This window comes from Pelodiscus sinensis, chromosome 2 (genome assembly GCF_052426305.1).
Source record: "Pelodiscus sinensis isolate ZL-2025 chromosome 2, ASM5242630v1, whole genome shotgun sequence".
Taxonomy (NCBI): domain Eukaryota; kingdom Metazoa; phylum Chordata; order Testudines; family Trionychidae; genus Pelodiscus; species Pelodiscus sinensis.
Window position 1 is genome coordinate 44,830,786 of NC_143053.1, and position 20,862 is coordinate 44,851,647.

Sequence of the window (20,862 nt, forward strand, 5' to 3'; positions counted from 1 at the left end):
CGATGGCCCAGCGGAGGGGCGCAACGCTCAGTTGAACACCACAGCAGGAGGGGAAGGGGGGCGGTGACGTACACCGCCCCGCCCCCTGGCCATGTACATCACTTCCCCGCCCCTCCTCCCTTGTGGCGGCCCGGCTGAGCACGCAACATTCAGCCCAGCCTCCACGGAGGGAGGGGAAGGGGGGTGTGGCCATGTACATCAGCAATTCAGACGCACAGACTCTGGGCTATTTATATATATAATATGAATGTGCATCTCTGCTTATAAATAATTGTAGTTTCATTCAATTCAGTGGAGGAATTCCAGTTTCTCTAGCCTAGAGATCCTGGGTTTTAAGGTACCAGTCTATTTAAAGGATTTTGAGCAATGAATGTTTAAGGCAAGATGTGGGGATGTCCTTTATATCTGAGGAATTGCAATCTTCAAATTTGCTTCATTTCCAACCTGGTTACAAAGATTGTCCTAGTACTTTATCATGGCCTCTTGTTGTGCCATTTGCATCCATGCACTAAAAAGTTGGAATTAACATTCTGAGGACAAGACAAGAATGACAAAAAATGAATCCATTCTTTTCCATTCTTTGAGAGGAAGTGTGGCCCCAGCATTGTAGGGCAATGGGCTGGGGAACGAGAACTAGGTTTTATACCAAACACCACTACGGGCTACCTACAAGATAGGGACTGTAGGTTTGTTCTTAAGTTGAATTTGTATGTAAGTCGGAACAGGTACATATTGTAGGGGAAACTTTAGCCAAACATTTCTCCAGAGCTCAGTTTTATTCTCCCACACCTCACTTCCCTCAGTCTTGTGGTCTGTCTGAAATATAGTATCACCAGCATCATATTTATAAGTTACAATTATGAATTAAAGTGTTAATAGATGCATAATTTTCCAAAACATCACAGTGTGTACCTAATTGGATCTAACTGCCACATAAAATTTTAATTAAATTCTTCAACTCTAATTTATTCCATTTTCTAACAAAATGCAACTGCAAGTTTAGTTTTGGCTCAGAGACAACTGGACCAGCAGCATTTGACAGTAGCAGCACACGATGTAAGCTATGCTGCCCTGGGCCATGACTGAAAGATTCTCACATACTTTCTTTTAATATCCTTTAGAACAAATATAGTCTCTATGGACAGTATATAATGGAGGCTGGGTGAGGCTAAGCTTCTGGGGATAAGGAGGAAGCAGTGGTGGATTGGGGTCCTTAGAAAAATCCCCCCCCCCCCGTAGTTGTCCTAGAGCTGCAGGGGAGGAACAGAGCTTTTCCACTCTGAGCTGCATTTGAGGGGAGAAAGGGAATAAGCGAGGAGCAGGCCTTGGGGAGGGGAGAAGAGGCAAAGTGGGGGCAGAATGGGGGAAATAGAGGATGAGCTCTGGGATCAGAGCTTCAGCCATAGCCAAGAGCTCTGCTATGATTTCAGCTAAGGCTGAGAATTTGAATCTGGCTGTGGCTGAGCTCTCAGCCACACCTCTCTTGCCTTGGTTGGGGCCATATGGAGGCCTGAGAGCAGTGAGTAGGGGTGGGGCCTTGGCCAGAGGGGTAGAACTTCAGCCAGAAGGGGCTAACCTCCTTAAGAAGTTTCACTCTCCCCCCCTTCCCCCCCCCCCCCCCCCCGCACTCCCCAACCCATGAGTCTATCACTATCTCTTTCAGGCTACGTCTAGACTACAGGCTTGTTTTGGAAGAAGCTTTTTTTGGAAGAGATCTTCTGAAAAAACTTCTTCTGAAAGAGAGCATCCACACTGCAAAAGTGCATCAAAAAAGCGATCGGCTTTTTTGAAAGAGAGCGTCCAGACTGAATGGATGCTCTTTCGCATGTAAGATATGATTGCTATGGATGGAATGGCCACCAGGACACCTGTGCTTTTCCTTTTTCCTCTTCTTCCGAAAGAACTCTCTCTTCCCTGTCCACACATGCCTTTTTGTAAAAGAGCTCTTTCCCAAAAAGGCCTCTTCCTCGTAGAATGAGGATTACCAGTGCCAGAAAAGCCCTTCTGTTCTTTTGATTTTCTTGCAGAAGAATGCAATTGCAATGTGGTCGTTCCTCAAGTTTTGTCAGAAAAATGGCTATTTTTCTGTCAAAACTCTGTAGTGTAGACATATCCTCATTCTTATTAGTAATTCTGAAGTGACTGCTGCAATAGTATCTACAAAATTAATACGGGATAAAAAGCTCTGATCATTTTTTCTCTCCAGGTAGGTTAGAGACACATAACTGTTCCTGCAGTTATAAAAAGCAGCAAAGAAGTAGGAGTATCTATAATTCATTGTTCTTAGGAGGCATTTGTAGGCGTATAGGTAAAACATCAAAGCTGTAGAGACGATATCTTTAGATAGATATTGACAGAAGATTGAGTGGATTATGTAGCTCATTTTCTGCTAGAAAGCTGTTTCCTTGCAATTTTATATTAAAAGGCATTATCGTTGATTTAATTTGGGATATGGTTTTGAAATTTCTGATTGTTAAAAAATCTTTTGCCACCAGCAGAATTTGAGCATTGGCTTCTCTTGACCCTACATTTTTAAAACGTAGGCAAAAAGAGCAAAACAGTTCCCATGAGTTTTCATTATTCATCATGACGGGAGAAATCTATCAAATATATACAAGATGTGCTTTCCTGCTCATATTGCTCTGTTCACTATCTCACCCCTCGAGATTCTTCTTTAGTGTTCTGACTTGAGTTTCAGCGACAGTCATCATAATCATAACTAAATTATATACAAAACAAGCAGAAAACTCTGTGCAGTAAAGTGCCATAATTTGACCCAGCTCTAATGCTATTAGATAAAAATAGTTATTGCATTGCTAATGCATGAGATATTTAGTCATAGAGCTATCTTTGCTTTGTATGAGGAATAATTGGTGACACATTTAGTAATGTCACCAGCATTTGTTAGCTTCAGATGGATTTGCCACAAACAGCTGATAAGTAAATCAGTACAGTAAAACTCCGATGGTCCGGCATCTGATGGTCCGGTATTCCTGATAGTCCGGCACCATCAGGAACCCGGAAGTGCTCCGGGCAGCCAGACCATTGGAGCTGCTCTGCCCCCAGGTTCCCCGATTCAGCCGCTGCTAAAACTGACCAGTGGCTGAATCGGGACGCCTAGTGCAGAGCAGCTGGGGTGCTGCCGGGTTGGTTCCATAGCGCTACCCCTCGGGCCTGCGGGAACCAACCCGGCAGCCCCCCAGCTGTCCCTGATTCAGCCGCTGTTGAAACTGACCAGCGGCTGACTCCAGGAAGCCCGAGGCAGAGCTGCTCTGCCCTGGGCTTCCTGGAATCAGCCCCTGATCAGTTTCAGCAGCGGCTGACTTGGGGACACCTGGGACAGAGCAGCTGGGGTGCTGCCGGGTTGTCTCGCAGTGCCAAGGGTTGGCGCTACCAGACCAACCCGGCAGCGCCCCAGCTGCTCTGCCCTAGGCATCTGGATTCAGCCGCTGTTGAAACTGACCAGCGCCTGACTCCAGGAAGCCCGGAGCAGAGCAGCTCTGCCTTGGGCTTCCTGGAGTCAGCTGCTGATCAGTATCAGCAGTGGCTGGCTTGGGGACATCTGGGGTAGAGCAGCTGGGGTGCTGCTGGGTTGGTCCAGTAGCGCTGTTCCTCGGCGCTGTGGGACCAACCCGGCAGTGCCCTAGCTGCTCTTGTGGACGCCTGGGGCAGAGCAGCTGGGTTGTTGCTGGGTTGGTCCGGTAGCGCCGCTCCTCGGCGCTGTGGGACCAACCCGGCAGCGCCCCAGCTGCTCTGCCCCAGGAGGCCTGATTCAGCCGCTGCTGAAAGTGACCAGTGGATGACTCCAGGAAGCCCGGGGCAGAGCAACTCTTCCTCGGGCTTCCTGGAGTCAGCTGCTGGTCAGTATCAGCAGCGGCAGACTTGGGGACACCTGGGGCAGAGCAGCTGGGGTGCTGACAGGTTGGTCCCACAGCACCGAGGAGCGGCGCTACTGGACCAACCCAGCAGCATCCCAGCTGCTCTGCCCCAGGCGTCCACAAGAGCAGCTGGGGCGCTGCCGGGTTGGTTTCTCCGCGCTACCAGACCAACCCGACAGCACTCCAGCTGCTCTGCTGCAGGCGTCCCCGATTCAGCCGCTGTTGAAACTGACCAGCAGCGGCTGAATCAGGGACGCCTGGGGCAGAGCCGGACTATCGGAAGGGGGGGCTATGAGGCGTCTGGGGTGGCATCCCTCCTCCCATCCCAGACCTCTCATAGCCCCCCCCTTCCGATAGTCCGGCAGATCTGATAATCCGGCACCCCCTGGGACCTAAAGGTGACGGATTATCGGAAGTTTACTGTATATAGTTACAGATTCCTATTTAAATCAATGAGAGATTTGTTTGATTAAAGACTACAGGTGTTCGGATCAAGGTGTCTGTGCCCTAAAGAAAAGGCTTTTAATTAGGCTCTCTTGAATTTACTGTCCCTCTTTACTTAATCTGTTTTATGATTACATTACTTTAGTTGGAGAAAGTTGGGTATGGCCAACCATATGCATGTGGAGGTGGAAACCTTACTCAAAGTAACAGCTGTTCGATTGGGACTCAGGGACATGTAAAGTCACTAATATGATATTTTGATTTTTCTTGATCTCAGTGTATATATTAGCTCTATCAGCTCGAGCAAGTCAAAAATTTTCCTTCAGAATCTTCCCTTGAAAAACAAATTTGTATGGAAATTGTCTGTTTTCCTTGAAAACTTACTTTTTTAAAAAAATTGGAAAACCTGAACACTGAAAGTTTCAGGCCAAAACTGATTATTAATTTTGTTTTGGCCAAACAATGAAATAATTATTAGGGCTTTTAAAATGAAATATCAATGTTTTCTTCGGGGTTCTTCCTCTACCCCAACAGGACTACAGTACTATGAACGTGGTAACGTGGGTATGTGTGAGTCTGGCAATAAAATTTATATTAAATGCTTGGTATGAAAAGTAGGCAGCAGCTGAAGAAATGTGTCTGTTTTTTAATTAAAAATTCATGAAATCATGGAACAACTGTAGGAGATTTTGCTTAGAATAAAAAAAATTGAAAAAATTTTGACTAAGAGGATTAGGATGAATTTTCAAGAAGTGTTAAAAAAGAATGGAGAGAAGGAAAATGGCTATAAAATAAGGATAGCATTACCACACCTACTGACTGTATATATAGGCTTGGGAGACTTTGATTTTTATTAGTGTTGTTAAATGTCCCTTTTACCATACACACAAACCAATGAAAAAATATTTTCATTGCCAATTTGTAAAATTCAATTATTGACAAAGTAAGAAAAGGCACTTGAGAACTTAGTTTTTTTTAAGGATATTTGCTTTATATATATTGATATTTGATGTTGATAGTTTGTGTTTTAAAAAGTGTTAGCTTTTTTAATCTGTCTTGTTTTCCCACGATTTTGCAAAACTGTGAAACTTTAATACAAATCTAAAAAATGCTTAAATATAATTATATTATCCATCAAAATTATATATAAACAACTTCTGTTAGTACATATAGTTGTAGATACCTTACATCTGATATGTTTTCCTGTTTATATATCTAAACATGATTGTGACCATAATCATCCTGGTATCTCAGTGCCTCTCAATCTTTGATGTATTTCTTCTCACATCACTCCTTTATGGCAGGGGAACGCTATTATTCCCATTTTGGAGAAGGGCCTTGCAGCAAAAGGAGGTTGTGACTTGCCCAAAGTCATATAGAAATTCTGTAGTGTTGTTTTAAGTTAGTTTGCTAATCACAGGATCATACTTCCTTTTATCTAGGATAAAACTCATTAGCTCTTTTTCAGAATTAGACTTTGTGTGAGTTTTTCTAATTGTTTTGCCTGGGTGGCACTCTAACCTAGTGGATAGCTCACTCCATGTAAGAACGCGTTTTTAATTTTTTGCAGTAAAGACAAAAGTCTAAATCTGTTTTGTGGTTGACAGACTGATAAATATTGGGAGGGGGAAGTCTGATGTTGAATTCTATGATGGTTTTTAAGGTTGCCTTAAAAAAACCTTTAATGGAACTGTATTTTGCATCCATGATCCAAAAACAGCTTTACTTTTAATCAATATTTTATACCTCACTAAATTATAGAGTTGCTACATCTTTGTGAATATACTAAATAGAGCTACCGTATTTTTCCAATGTAGTTAAAGGATATCCTCTAGCAGAGAAGTGAACAGAAAGAATTCATCTGTTGTTAAAGGATATCCTCTAGCAGAGAAGTGAACAGAAAGAATTAATATCATTCAACTAAGGCTACGTCTGCTCTGCAGTTTTAGCACAAAGCACATTTTTGCGCAAGAAAAAGTACAGTAGATCGTTTTGGCGCAAGAGTTATTCCTCTTTCTATGGGAATAAGCCTTTTTGCGCAAGAGCTCTCGGAAAAAGCACATGGAAGTGTGGACGTGCTCTTGTTCCGCGAATGGCCATCAGTGCTTTCTTGCGCAAGAGTGTCCATGCCAGTGTGGATGCTCTCTTGCGCAAAAACACATCTCATGCAAAAGCACATGGCAGATCTCTTCCACAAAAAGTTATTGCACAAAAAGCCTGCAGTGTAGACTTAACCTAAGGAACATATTGGGCTTCAGTGATATATTTATTATCAACTGACTTACTATATGAAAAATAATAATCAGATGCTGACAAGGTGTTCTGTAGCTGCTGCTCTCTGCATGCACTAGATTAATCTTAACCATTGCGTGTGTTACCTTGCATTTCATGTATTTGCCATCAACGTTTTACACATTCTTTAGGCCAAGCAGGATTTTAATCCTTTACAAGTGATAACTATTTTATATTGCTACCTTTTTGATTTCCAAATGAGTTTGGGCATTTGGGCTTTTATAGTAGCCACTTCAAAACAAGAAACCTGAATGGATGACCATGGAATTTTAGAATGCCATTACTCTGAAAAGAAAATCAAAGGATTTGGGAATTTGTTGAGACTAACATAAATAAGTGCAAATTAATTACTTGACCAAATTAAAAACTCCTACTGATATGTAAATGTCTGTACCAGTTTGGTGCTCTGGAATACTGCATAGTTATATAACTGTATAACTATTTCTTATGCAGGAAGTTCTCTGCACTCTATTTGCTGGTGCATAATTTATATAATCACTAAAATTTTTATTACTGAAACACAGTTTGCAAATCCAGATACTCTGGTTGATAATGACTATCAGCCCATCAGTGTGTAGGGAAATACATAATTAGGTTATTCTTAATAACCACTGTCTATATGCAAATCTTTTGATGCTGTCTGGCTTTTGGCACCTTAGGGTGTGTCTAGACTACATGCCTCCTTCGACGGAGGCATGTAGATTAGCCAGATTGGAAGAGGGAAATGAAGCCGTGATTAAAATAATCGCGGCTTCATTTAAATTTAAATGGCTGCCCCGATCTGCCGATCAGCTGTTTGTCGGCAGATCGGGGCAGTCTGGACGCGATGCGCCGACAAAGAAGCCTTTCTTCATCGGCACAGGTAAGCCTCGTGAAACCAGGTTTACCTGTGCCGATGAAGAAAGGCTTCTTTGTCGGCGCGTCGCGTCCAGACTGCCCCGATCTGCCGACAAACAGCTGATCGGCAGATCGGGGCAGCCATTTAAATTTAAATGAAGCCGCGATTATTTTAATCGCGGCTTCATTTCCCTCTTCCGATCTGGCTAATCTACATGCCTCCGTCGAAGGAGGCATGTAGTCTAGACACACCCTTAGGCTGTGTCCAGACTCCATGCCTCCTTCGACGGAGGCATGTAGATTAGCCACATCGGAAGAGGGAAATGAAGCCGCGATTAAAATAATCGCGGCTTCATTTAAATTTAAATGGCTGCCCCGATCTGCCGATCAGCTGTTTGTCGGCAGATCGGGAGAGTCTGGACGCGATGCCCCGACAAAGAAGCCTTTCTTCATCGACACAGGTAAGCCTCGTGAAACCAGGTTTACCTGTGTCGATGAAGAAAGGCTTCTTTGTCGGGGCATCGCGTCCAGACTCTCCCGATCTGCCGACAAACAGCTGATCGGCAGATCGGGGCAGCCATTTAAATTTAAATGAAGCCGCGATTATTTTAATCGCGGCTTCATTTCCCTCTTCCGATGTGGCTAATCTACATGCCTCCGTCGAAGGAGGCATGGAGTCTGGACACAGCCTTAGAGACTAACTGAAGTGTAGGAGCATAAGCTTTCGTGGGCAAAGACCCACTTCGTCAGATGCAGGTAGTGGAAATTTCCAGAGGCAGGAATAAATATGCAGGCCAGGATCAGGCTGGAGATGACGAGGTGGGCCTCATTCTCCTTGATTGGATCCACCTCGTCATCTCCAGCCTGATCCTGGCCTGCATATTTATTCCTGCCTCTGGAAATTTCCACTACCTGCATCTGACAAAGTGGGTCTTTGCCCACGAAAGCTTATGCTCCTACACTTCAGTTAGTCTATAAGGTGCCACAGGACTCCTCGTCGCTTTTGCAGATTCAGACTAACACGGCTACCCCTCTGATACATGTCTGGCTTTTATAATCCCTCCTGTGTTTGTTTGGCTCCTATCTTTAAAATATTCAAGATGTTTCCTCAATTTTTTTTTGTTTTGAAGCAGAAAATCTCCACAATTTACATGAAAGAAAATAAATGCAAAAAGAAACTGCTGAAAACCATTTGAAGGAGAAAAAATATTGATAGGTTTCCTTTTACTCATTTTCTATCTTGGTTCAGAATACCCTTTTGTACAAGTCTGCAAGGTTTTTAATCCAAAATAGCTATGGAACATTTGTGTTTACAGGATATGTAAACATCCAGAGAATTGGATGTCTCTGCCTCCCAACTCAGCTTTGAAAAAATGTACTGTAGTTATCTGAGCCATTTGTACAGCCTTATCACTTTCTTGGCTGTGAAAAACATATCATGGACTGTGAAATCCGGTCTCCCCCATTAAATGTGGCTATAAGAGGGTTGTTGTATTGCCCCCTTAGTTCTATGCTGCCTTCAGAGTTGAGTGGCTGGAGATCAGTAATTTCTGGACAGGTGTCCGGCTCTGAAGGCAGTGCTGCCAACAGCAACAGCACAGAAACACGAGTGGCATAGTATGGATGGAAATGTCACTTTGTGGGGGTGTTAGGAGTGGGTGACCATCCCAGGCAACATGGTCGGGGGCATTGTGGTCACAACTCTCCATCCCGCATACCCAGCCCAGGGCCCATTTAGCCCTTGAGGTTTGGGCATAGAACCAGGGATGGATTGGGCTGAAGAGCCCCAGCTGGCGGCTCCTACTATGCACTGGGTTCTAGCTGCTTATTCTGGCCTGGCTAAGGAGAGAAGGGCCTTCTTTTTCCCCTGCATGGGCTACTCCTGGGGCCAGGATAGACCCACTTTTAGAAACCTCCACTGGCTGCAGTAAGCTCCATGGCAGTTGGCTGATAGTCCAGCTCTGAAGACAGCACCACCATCAGCAGCAGTACAGAAGTAAAGATGACAATTCTGTGATCCTACTACAGTAGTTTTGCAAACTCCCCCTCTCCCCCTCGCTTGCCATGACTTCTGCTTGATCTGGGAGCCTCACTGTTACAACGCTGTGAAATTTCAGATTTACATATTTGAAACCATAGTCTGCTCTTTTCTCAGCTGAGAAGTCCCAGTCTTCATATAGGACCCATTGCAAACCCCTAATCATTTTTGTTACCCTTTTCTGAACCTTTTCCAGTGCCAATATATCTCTTTTGAGATGAGGCAACCACATCTGTATGCAGTATTCAATATGTGGGTGTACCATTGTTTTATATAGAGGCAAAAATATATTCTCTGTTTTATTCTCTATCCCTTTTTTTTAATGATTCCTAACTTTCTATTTACTTTTTTGACTGATGCTGTACATTGAGTGGATGTTTTCAGAGAAATATCCGCAATGACTCCAAGATCTCTCTTTCGAGTGGTTATAGCTAAATTGGTCCCCATTTTGTATGTGTATTTAGGATTATTTTTTCAATGTGCGCTACTTTGCATTTATCAATATGAAAATTCTTTTTCTTTTTTATGTGCCTTATTTCTTTTCTTGAATGCTCAGTTGCAATCTTCAGTCTACCGAGAAACCAGATTTCTAGATTGGGAAAAATGTGATGTTTTATAGATAGCCAGTGTGCTATTGCTGTAATTCCTTTTATTGCATTGTTCTAGACATCTCCTTTTGTCACTTGTACAATTATTGCACAAATGTTCATCCCATGTAATCTTGAAAAGCTTCCAATCAGCTTTTCAAAAAATCCAGGTAGGAACTGTGTCTTCAACATTTCTTTAGCTTTTGTATTCTGTCTCCTTCTTCTCTATGAATTTCCCAAATCCAAACCAGAAAAGGATCCATCTACAGCATTAAATATAGTAGGTACTTATGTATTCAACATTACCGGATTATGCATATCAATAAATTGTGATATGCATTTACCATTTAGCTGTGTTATATTATGTCTCGTATGTCATTATGACTATTAAAGTCTCTGCAAATTATAAGTAGATTTTTAATATTAACTAGTTCTAATTTTAAAATAACTACTTTACATGGATTAAAATAAGAATCTCAATAGCATTCAACATTTAGTTTCTGCACATCCATTTTGACATAAATGAGTCCCTTTTTTGTAACTATACAGCCACTCCCTCACTTGCATCTTGATTTCATAGGTGTACATCATGTCCTGGTAGATTTAACACAGGTTTACTTATTAGCCATGTTTCTTGCACACACAATACATTAGGGTTTTCTCCCATTTCAGAGATGGATTCCTTAAATTTCTGTGCATGCTTTATTAAAATATGCACATTCCAGCTAAAGATCATGAAGATCGTGTATTGTTGCCTTCATTTAAAATTGCATGAATGTAGACTGAGAGATTGTCTGTCTTTAGATATTTTTGCTGTTTATTTTAATCCTTTGTTACCTCCATCTGCAAAGTGCAGCTAACTATTTCTATAATAATGCTATAAACTTCTCTTTACCTGCAAACAATACATCCTCTCTTATTCTTGTAGTATTCTGTTCCCTGAACCACACATGTGTTCTATTGCCCCTAACGTCTTTTCTCTTTCTTGGGTCTGACCCGCTCAATTTGGATACTTTTCTTATTTTGGGCATTGGGTTCCTTTTTGGAAGCCTCAGCATGTGATCTTTTTAATTTTTTTTATTTCTTTATCCCATTCTGCTGTTGCACATCCTTTTATGTTGTACTGTGGTTTCCTCTATAATTGCTGCATTTATGTTCTGTCCCTTTTACACTTTTCTCATGTGAGTGATTTCTTCAACATTTTATTGTACCTCATTCATTGTTCCCTTACAAATGGCTGTTATATGCCCTACTCTGTGACAATCATAGCACCTCTCAGGGAGTGGGAGGAGGAGGTGTTCGTTAATATTTGTCTTAACCCAGAAAGATTGATACCCATTTGGATCCTATCTGGAAGTGTCTCAGTTTTAAGTATTATGTGTAAGGTCATAAGTGGCTGTCTTTCTCCCTCTCTCCTGCTAGTACCCATTTAACAAAAAAATACTTTATTGTTGCCTGTAATTTTTTTGGATTTCATCTGCAGACAATCTAAGTGGCACTCCTTATATGGCCCCTCTTGCTTCTGCCAAATATGTAGACAGTTGACAAGTAACTTTCCAGAAAATAGGATGAACATGGAATAGGACTGTTTCTCAATAAACCTTTCAGAAAAAAAAATAAAACAGAAATTTGGAGAAGCGGTGTGGTGTTGCACAGCTAAATCAATGCTTGCAGAGGAGAGGAATGATCAAATATCAAGTGTCGCAAACATCAAATCCACCCCACCTATAAATTCTCAAAGCTTTCCTTCTATTCCTTGTCCAACTGTGTATCTCTCTCCTGGATCAGAGCTGCAACAATAAGGCTTTGGCCCAGCATGCTTTAAGTAAGATGACTATAGCATTTAAAGCACATTCTCTGAGAACAAAATTAAATTTTTCTTTGATTGCATATGCATGCCTTTTATTGTCTAGTGCTTTTTTTTGTTCTTTCTCAGTGATTCTCCTTCAGATATGAATAATGATAGAGCACCTAGTATTCACACAGTAAATGAGCACTATGTTCCCCCCAGATGAACTTTTACAGAAGCTGGCTATTTCAGAAAAGAAAGCATAGAGTAAGATTCTCCTCCTTCACACAAACTGCACAGTATCTTGCACCATGAATAGTGCCACGTACTTCAATGGGACTACAGTACACATTATAAGCTACTATTCATTTTCAGTAAGAATGGCAGAGATGGACAGTGGCTAGCCCAAGATCAGTCATCAGGAGAGCCAGAAATAGAACCCAGGTCTCCTGAGTCTCCACCAAAGCTCTTAAAAACTAGAGAATATTTTTCAGTACTGAGTTTGTCTTTTTATATTTATCAGAAACGTGTGATGGTCTTGGTTACATGTGTTCGTGGCATTCTGTGCATGATATTAATAATTCAGAACTGCTGATCCTTATTCAGATTTTAAATGCATTCTAGCATTTGTGTCAGAATATGGTAAAATACAGCAATCTTTCTTGAATGGTGAGCCATTTATATTTAAAATAAATGCAAGGGTGAAGGAACAGACAAGAGCTGTATACCTGAGAGCAATGATTGCTACCTTTTCAACCCACCTAATTAATATTCAAGTCCTTTTTCACAGGGTTTTGTTCATTCAGATAGTGGTCTGTAGGCAAGGTAGCATGCTGCCATGTGTTTTAATAAATTTGCATTCTTAATCAAGTGACCAAACTGAAAGAACAATTCATTTAAATTCACAAAAGCAACTTGAAATTGAATCCTTTCTTATCCAGTAGTAACTTTCCTACTTCTAAAACCATTTTAAATTTGCTTGCTTTTAAAAATGTTCTTTGGTGTTCCCTCTAGAAGTAATCAGACAGAGCCTTTCTCGTTCTTGTCCTTTGTTAGACTTTAGCTACCTGAATATTTTAGCTGAGAGTTGGATGTGATCCTGTCTCCAACATTTCTGCATTTTCCCAAGTAAATGCCATACTCTTCTTTGCCATCTCTCACTTCTTTCTTGGTGCAGAGGCTAAGTACTTGAGTAGTGTCCTTGCGTGTGATTTGACATTTGTCATATACAGGCCATCTTAGTCCTTCAGGGTATGTCTACACTACAGAGTTAGTTCGAACTAACGGACGTTAGTTCGAACTAACTTTAATAGGCGCTATACTAGCGCTCCGCTAGTTCGAATTTAATTCGAACTAGCGGAGCGCTTAGTTCGAACTAGGTAAACCTCATTTTACGAGGATTAAGCCTAGTTCGAACTAGCTAGTTCGAATTAAGGGCTGTGTAGACCCTTAATTCGAACTAGTGTGAGGCTAAGGCTTCCCAGGTTTCCCTGGTGGCCACTCTGGCCAACACCAGGGAAACTCTATGCCCCCCTCCCGGCCCCGGACCCCTTAAAGGGGCACGGGCTGGCTACGGTGCCCGTGCCAGGTGCAAGCCTGCCAGCACCCAGCCAGCAGACCCTGCACCTCGCATGGCTCGAGCCAGCCACCCGATGCCCCCCAGCCCTCCCCCTCTTCCCGGGACCAGGCTGGCGGCTCCCGGGAGCTTGCCCGGGACCGCAAGAGGCGGGCACCCACCTGGGCTACTGCGGACATCGTGGACCTCGTCCACGAGCTCCGCACTAGGCACAGGAAGGTGGTCGTCTAGGGCAGGAGAGCTGCCAGCCTGGCCACCCAGGAGCAGGAGTGCATGAAAATCAAGGTGGTCCACTGAGACTCCCGACCCTGAGCCCTGAGCTTACAATGGCCGTACTGGGTCAGACCAAAGGTCCATCTAGCCCAGTAGCCTGTCTGCCGACAGCGGCCAACCCTAGGGACCCTGGAGGGGATGGACCGGAGACAGTGACCAAGCCATTTGTCTCGTGCCATCCCTCTCCAGCCTTCCACAAATTTTGGGCAGGGACACCACTCCTACCCCCTGGCTAATACCACTCCATGGACCCAACCTCCATGACTTGATCTCGCTTCCCTTTAAACTCTGTTCTAGTTCTAGCCTTCACAGCCTCCTGCAGCAAGGAGTTCCACAGGTTGACTCTTTGCTTTGTGAAGAAGAACTCTCTGTTACTAGTTTGAAGCCTGCTACCCAGTCCTTTCCTTTGGTGTCCTCTAGTCCTTCTTTATGGGAACTAATGAAGAACTTTTCTGTATGCACCCTCTCCACCCAACTCCTGCTTTTAGAGACCTCTATCCTGTCCCCCCTCCGTCTCCTCTTTTCTAAGCTGAGAAGTCCCAGTCTCTTTAGCCTCTCTTCATATGGGACCTGTTCCCAGCCCCTGATCATTTTAGTTGCCCTCCCCTCTCCCAGCCTCTCTCTTCCCCTCTCCCACCTCCTTTTCCCAGTCTCCCCCAGTTTTGTTCAATAAAGACAGATTCCATTTTTGAACACAATTGTCCTTTATTTTGTACATCAAGAAAAGGGGCTAGGGAAGGGTAAGTGGAAGGAGGTGAGGGAGGAATGGGGCACGAGCCCCCGATGGGGAGGACTGGGCTGGCTCTGTGGGCTTCTGGGGGTGGAAGCTCTCCTGCAGCCTCCCAATTGCCCCCTGTTCCCAGATGGCAGCCTGCGGCAAGTGCAGCCGGGCTGATGGCTGAGTGGTGTGATGTGCCCAGTGTGGGCACTCCGGGCACTCCAAGCCAGGACTGGTTTTCAAGCGGGGCACCCCTGAGAACTGTCTGTCCGGGGTCAGGGTCGGGACCCTTTAAGCACAGCCCTCGACTAGCCTGAGAGAGCATCTCCACGCTCTAAGTCCTCCTCTGATGCCCTGCCGGCGCTGCTTCCGGCCATCCTTAAGCCCTGTTCAGGGTCCACTTAATGTGGACATGCTAGTTCGAATTAGCAAAATGCTAATTCAAACTAGTTTTTAGTTCTAGACGTGTTAGTTCGAATTAGCTTAGTTCGAATTAACTAAGTTAGTTCGAATTAGCGCTGTAGTGTAGACATACCCTCACTGACTACTTAGTCATGGTCTATTCAAACATATTCTAATTCATAATCTCTTATGCTATTTCTTGTCTTAAATCATTGTAAACCTCTTAACTGCTTTTACAGTGTTTTTGCCCTCTATAACGCTTACGTTTGTTTTATCTGATTGATTTATATTCATTTTGGATCGGGTTTTAAGAGGATATCAAGCTATATTTTGAATCCAAAAGTCTCTCTGTGCATTTAAAGTACTACTGTATATTAAACTGCACTGATATTACTTTATAGGGGTCAAAATCTGGTCCTGGCTCTAACCCTGTGATGCCCAGTGGTGCAGGAAAACATGTATAATTGGAAATATTCTCTGTTGATATGAGGTTAACAAAACTTTCCATATTGAAGTTCTGCTAGACTGAGGTCTACAGGATTTTACATGCTGAGAAGATTTGGCTTAATGGACTTAGTTAATGCAGATGCCTGTCAAGTGTTATTAAATGTCAGAAAATAAATGTAATGCAAAAAAAAAAAATCAAAGCAGCTTTATGGTGATTGCTTGATGCACATTAAAATCATGAATATTGTATTTCTGAATATGAATCAACCAATATTGCTTATTCTGATGCTACCAATTTCAGTTAGAAAAAATGTAAGAACAGTAAACAAAAAATAACACTGAATTTCAAATTTTTAGCTTAATGCTAATGGACTTTGTTCCAAAAGGTTTACATTGTTTTTGTTTTTTGAGCGGAAATAAATGTAAAAAAACCCTATAGTTGTAAGCTACACTTTCAGGATAAAGAGATTGCATTCCAGTACTGTACTTGTATAAGGTGATTTGAAAATACTATCTATTTTTTACAATGTAAATATTTTTAATAAAAATAATAAAGTGAGCACTGTACACTTTGTACTCTGTGTTGTAATTGAAATCAATATTTTTGAAAATGTACAAAATATCCACAAATATGTAAATGACATTAATCAGTTCTGATTGCACTATTTTAATAGCATTTTTAGCATTGAAATATTGTGATTTTAAAATCACTTAACAGCCCTATTGTCACTATATAGTACTGTGCAGAGTGTGCTGTTCAGTGTATCTCCAGAGGAAAGCAAAACCATTAACCATGAATCTAAGTCAAGATAATGTCTAGGCGAGCTGTAATGTTTTTAAATGAGTTGCTGTGGCAGCCAAATGTAATACAAATAGGAAAATCTGGGATATTTTGTATCTAGTCAGTAATGGTTTTACTTCCCAACATTCCTACTACTCAGACTCCGCCTATGTAATTAACTTCCAAAGTAATTCTAAATGTGCATTGTGTTTACATCCAATATTTACCAGAAGACACGTTCTGCCCCAAAGTACTATCCTATACATGTGGTTGATCGAGCAGTCTTATATTCAGGCAGATATTGTTAATACCCAATAGGACAAAGATATGAACACACTCAGGGTATGTCTACACTACCACCCTAGTTCGAACTAGGGTGGTAATGTAGGCAACCGGAGTTGCAAATGAAGCCCGGGATTTCAATTTCCCGGGCTTCATTTGCATCTCGCCAGGTGCCGCCATTTTTAAATATCCGCTAGTACGGACTCGGTGCCGCACGGCTACACGTGGCACGGGCTAGGTAGTTCGGACTAGGCTTCCTATTCCGAACTACCGTTACTCCTCGAGGAGTATATATTAACAATATCCTCGTTTCACGAGGAGTAACGGTAGTTCGGAATAGGAAGCCTAGTCCGAACTACCTAGTCCGTGCCGCGTGTAGCCGTGCGGCACCGAGTCCGCACTAGTGGACATTTAAAAATGGCGGCGCCCGGCGAGATGCAAATGAAGCCTGGGAAATTCAAATCCCGGGCTTCATTTGCAACTCCAGTTGCCTACATTAGCATCCTAGTTTGAACTAGGGTGGTAGTGTAGACATACCCCTAGTGCCTATTGACTTCACTGGGAATTGAAGGTTCACAGCATCTCACTGGATCAAGCTCCAAATAAAAGTGTGATGGGGTATGTAAACACCACTCTGGACAACAAGTGTTTAAAATGCTGCTTGGGGCTTAACCCGCCCTACTCCGCCAAGCCACACAAATAGTCTGGAGGAAGACTTACAAGGGAACAATCTTGCTCAGTTCTTAGCAGACCAGGGAAGAAAATAGACTTTCAAACCTTCAGGAAAGCTGAAACTTCCCCAACCACCATTGCTTGAAGGTCCCTCCCTGAGGTAAGGCACAGCCAGGTCCTAGAGATCGAAACATTCCTTACTCTCTCTTACTAAGCTTCAGAGGGGTAGCCAAGTTAGTCTTTATCAGGAAAAACTTTAAAAAACAACAACAAATAGTCTTTAAAGTGCTACCAGACTAACAAAACATGTAGATGGTATCATGAGCTTTCTTAGGCACAATCCACTTCTTCAGATGACTGAAGTGTTAGATGTCCAGAACCAAAAATAAATGGGGGAAGGATGTAGGGGAGGGGGAGCGGAGAAAGAGGCAGTCGGTAGATAAGTTTCAGAGGGAAAGTAGAGCCAGTCTGTAACAGGAAAAACAACAGACAGGCTATGTCTAAAGTACATCCCTCTTTCAAAAGAGGGATGTAAATTAGGCAGATCAAATGTGCAAATGAAGCAGGGATTTAAATATCCCACAATACATTTGCATAATTACATCACAGTGGTCTTTCGAAAAAGGGTATTTTGAAAGTGAAACTGCCATCTAGACACGGTTCTTTTGGGGGGAAAAACCTTTTTCGAAAGATCTTGTACTCCTTTACAGGATCCTGTACAGGATCTTTCAAAAAAGAGGGGGAGAGGTTTGGAAGAACCGCATCTAGATGGCAGTTTCACTTTTGAAATACCCTTTTTCTGAAAGACGACTGATGCAATTATGCAAATGAAGTGTGGGATATTTAAATCCCCACTTCATTTGCACTTTCGATCTGCCCAATTTACATCCCTCCTTCGAAAGAGGGATGTAGTTTAGACATAGATAGCCCTATCTGTTGTCTTTCCTGTTACAGAGTGGCTTGGCATTCCCTTTGAAACTCATCTACCCCCTGCCTCTTTTTCTCCTCTCCCCTGTTTATTCTTGGTTCTGGACATCCAACACTCCATTCATCTGAAGAAGTGGGCTGTGCCTATGAAAACGCATGATACCATCTACATGTTTTGTTAGTTTTTAAAGTGCTACCAGACTATTTTTTGGTTAAGTTTTTCTCTCTTACTAAGTCAGTTTATTTGTGTTAACTCCCCTTGCTTTCTGTTTATGGACTATCCTGGAGATGGAAAGCCTTTGAAGTGTCCTGGATGAAGAGCCAAGTCACAGGAAGAGGCAGGCCAGCAAATCTTAATGGAGAGAGAGATGCCATGCCCAGTCATGAGGAGATGATGAGAGTCAACCTCTGCACAATAAGATATAAACTTTCTAGCTGTTGTTCTGACAACCCTGATGCAAAATATGGCATCTTCTGTTTTTATGGTACTGATGAAAATCCTCATGTTCGTCTTGCATAGATGATGCTGTTATCGCCCTTTGCAGGAATTACTGGGGGAAATACTCTAATCTGTGTTACACAGAAGGTCAAATGAGATTATCAATGTGACCTCTTCTGACTTTAAAAATCTATGGAGCTGCAACTGGACATATTGTAAATAGTGCTCCTGAAATATTAAAAACTATTTCTTGAAAGTTGTATTATCAGTGCTTTTCTCATACTAGTCTTTAAGGTGCCACATGACTATTTGTTGTTTTTAATGGCTTCGTATTTTGGCCATTTTAAGAAGCTTGTTTCTCCTCTGGTAATAAAACAAGAAAATGTGAAAATAATTAAATAAGAGTTATCAAATACTTTTTGCATAATGTAATGAAAACTCAGCACATCAAATCACAGAAGAAAAAAACCTCAAAATACCGTGTAGAAGATAAATATCACTCCACTTACTTTCTTTGTTTTGTCCATGGCCTTAAGTATAGAAACATTTAGATCTTCTAAGGCAGACAGCATATTTTCATACTCTCCCAAGTGCTGGGAAAAATACTCTAGAAGAAGAAATCATGACTGTAATGACCTTTGATTTTTACATATTAGACCTAGTTAGTAAAATAAATGTAACAAACAGCTGACCATATTCTGAGTATAATGGAAATATGTACTTCCCCAGACAACTTTCAGTGCTGAATGAAACTGAAGAATTCTTCCACAAAGTTCTGTTTTACCAAGGAAAGTAATTGACATAACTGTATTTTTCTTTTAGCTACACTATATGTTCATTTGAGGGAACTAACGTTTGTATAGTGAATAGGGAATAGGATTATGAATTGAGAGACCATTAGGACAACTGCAGCATCTTTTGTTACTTGCAGTGTGAATTTGAAAAGTTGAATTAATATCTCTGCACTTTAGTGTAGACCAGTGGTTCTCAAAGTTTTTGGCCTTTGGCCCACCTGGCTCAATGCAAACCTTTCCGCATACCACCAGTTACTAATGGAAATTTACCGTTAATTACATAATTATGCCCATGCCATTTTGCTAGTGCTGCAGCTAGGGAGAACAGTTTAATTTAACCAGTAAGAAAGGAAATATGAATTTAAATGATTAAACAGATTAAGCGCTTATCTTTCTCGTGTTAATTTATCAAACTTCATTTTAAATAAAGTAAAATATTCATTTATGTCCAACCCAAAAGGTTTCAATGTTGTCTTTAAGACGGGCAGGCAACCTTTTTTGGGTCAGGGGCCACTGACCCACAGAAAAATCAGTTGGACCACACAAGTCAGAAGCAAAAAACAACAACCTCCAACACCCCTCCCAACCCTCTCAGATGTGGCCCCCAACTGAGACACCTCACTCCTCTGGTGCTCCAGCCCCTTGGGGTGATGGGGAGGGACAAGAGCCCTGAGGTTCAGGGCTTCCCATAGGCCAGATTTATTCTTCTGGAGTTCCAGAATTAGTGGATTTTGTGGACCCCCCTGGGCTCTGGGGTGGGGACAAATATGAGGGATTCAGTGTGTGGGACAGGGCTGCCAGCAAGTGGGACAGGGATGGGAGTGCAGGATCTGGGCAGGTGGTGAGGAGCAAGAGGTGAAGAGGAAAAACTTAGTAACCATTTTAATAATAATTTTTGGAAGAAGTAAAATATCATGGCACCTTTTTTTTGGTAAAAGTGTTAATTTTGAAGAATTTATATATATATATATATATATAATATTTTTTGCTAATCTAGTTTTTTTTTCATTTATCAACAAGCTCTCCTATGCAGTCCTTGAAGAAGGTATATTTTCACAAAAGTACAAAATGGCTGGGCATCTCAAGTTAAATATATTGTCCCTGAATCTGGTGTTACTTATACAGTACTATTATAAATCAGGCGCCATTCCATTAAAGTAATTATAATGACATCAGCATGAAATCAGAATGAGTCCACCTGTATCTCAACAATGTATAGCTTTTGGAGAGAGAGACATTCCTAAATGAGTTGATCAGTTAAGCCTTTATTCTTCAACTGTTGTAATTTTTGAGATAATAGTGATTCATATAGAGCTTCGTATGAACAAAGACACAATATGGCTGCAGAGCATACATCTGTTGATGAACCTGCTATTTAAATTAACAAGAAAATTTAAGTAAAAAGAGCTATGCTTTTTGCTTTGACATATTTTCTGTGTAAATAGGTTGAAGGATAAAAGGAAAGTATGCACTTTTAATGGAATTTTATTTTATCAATAGCAGATTTTTACACTGGGGTTATTGGAGTTATGAAGGAAAATATAGCTGACAAAATGTCAGCAGATTTTCAAAGCTGCTTATACATAAATGTAAAAAGCTCATAAAAAGAAATAAATACAGAGTATTAGGGATACATGGTTATAGAAAATCATGCTGTGGGTAGAATTAGAAAGACAATATAAAAAG

The 20,862-nt window shown here is 41.8% G+C and overlaps 2 protein-coding genes across 5 annotated transcripts in view; one reads left to right on the plus strand and one right to left on the minus strand.

The window, feature by feature from the left end:
• Nucleotides 1–20,862, plus strand: part of C2H8orf88 (chromosome 2 C8orf88 homolog) — a 127,316-nt gene that overhangs the window by 76,405 nt on the left and 30,049 nt on the right. The window lies entirely within an intron of this gene.
• NECAB1 (N-terminal EF-hand calcium binding protein 1) overlaps nt 1–20,862 on the minus strand; it is a 114,075-nt gene that overhangs the window by 38,818 nt on the left and 54,395 nt on the right. For both annotated transcript variants that reach the window (XM_006127493.5, XM_014575687.4), the window contains exon 5: nt 18,892–18,989. In XM_006127493.5, the coding sequence (XP_006127555.1) occupies nt 18,892–18,989 (98 nt within the window). The remainder of the gene's footprint in view (nt 1–18,891; nt 18,990–20,862) is intronic.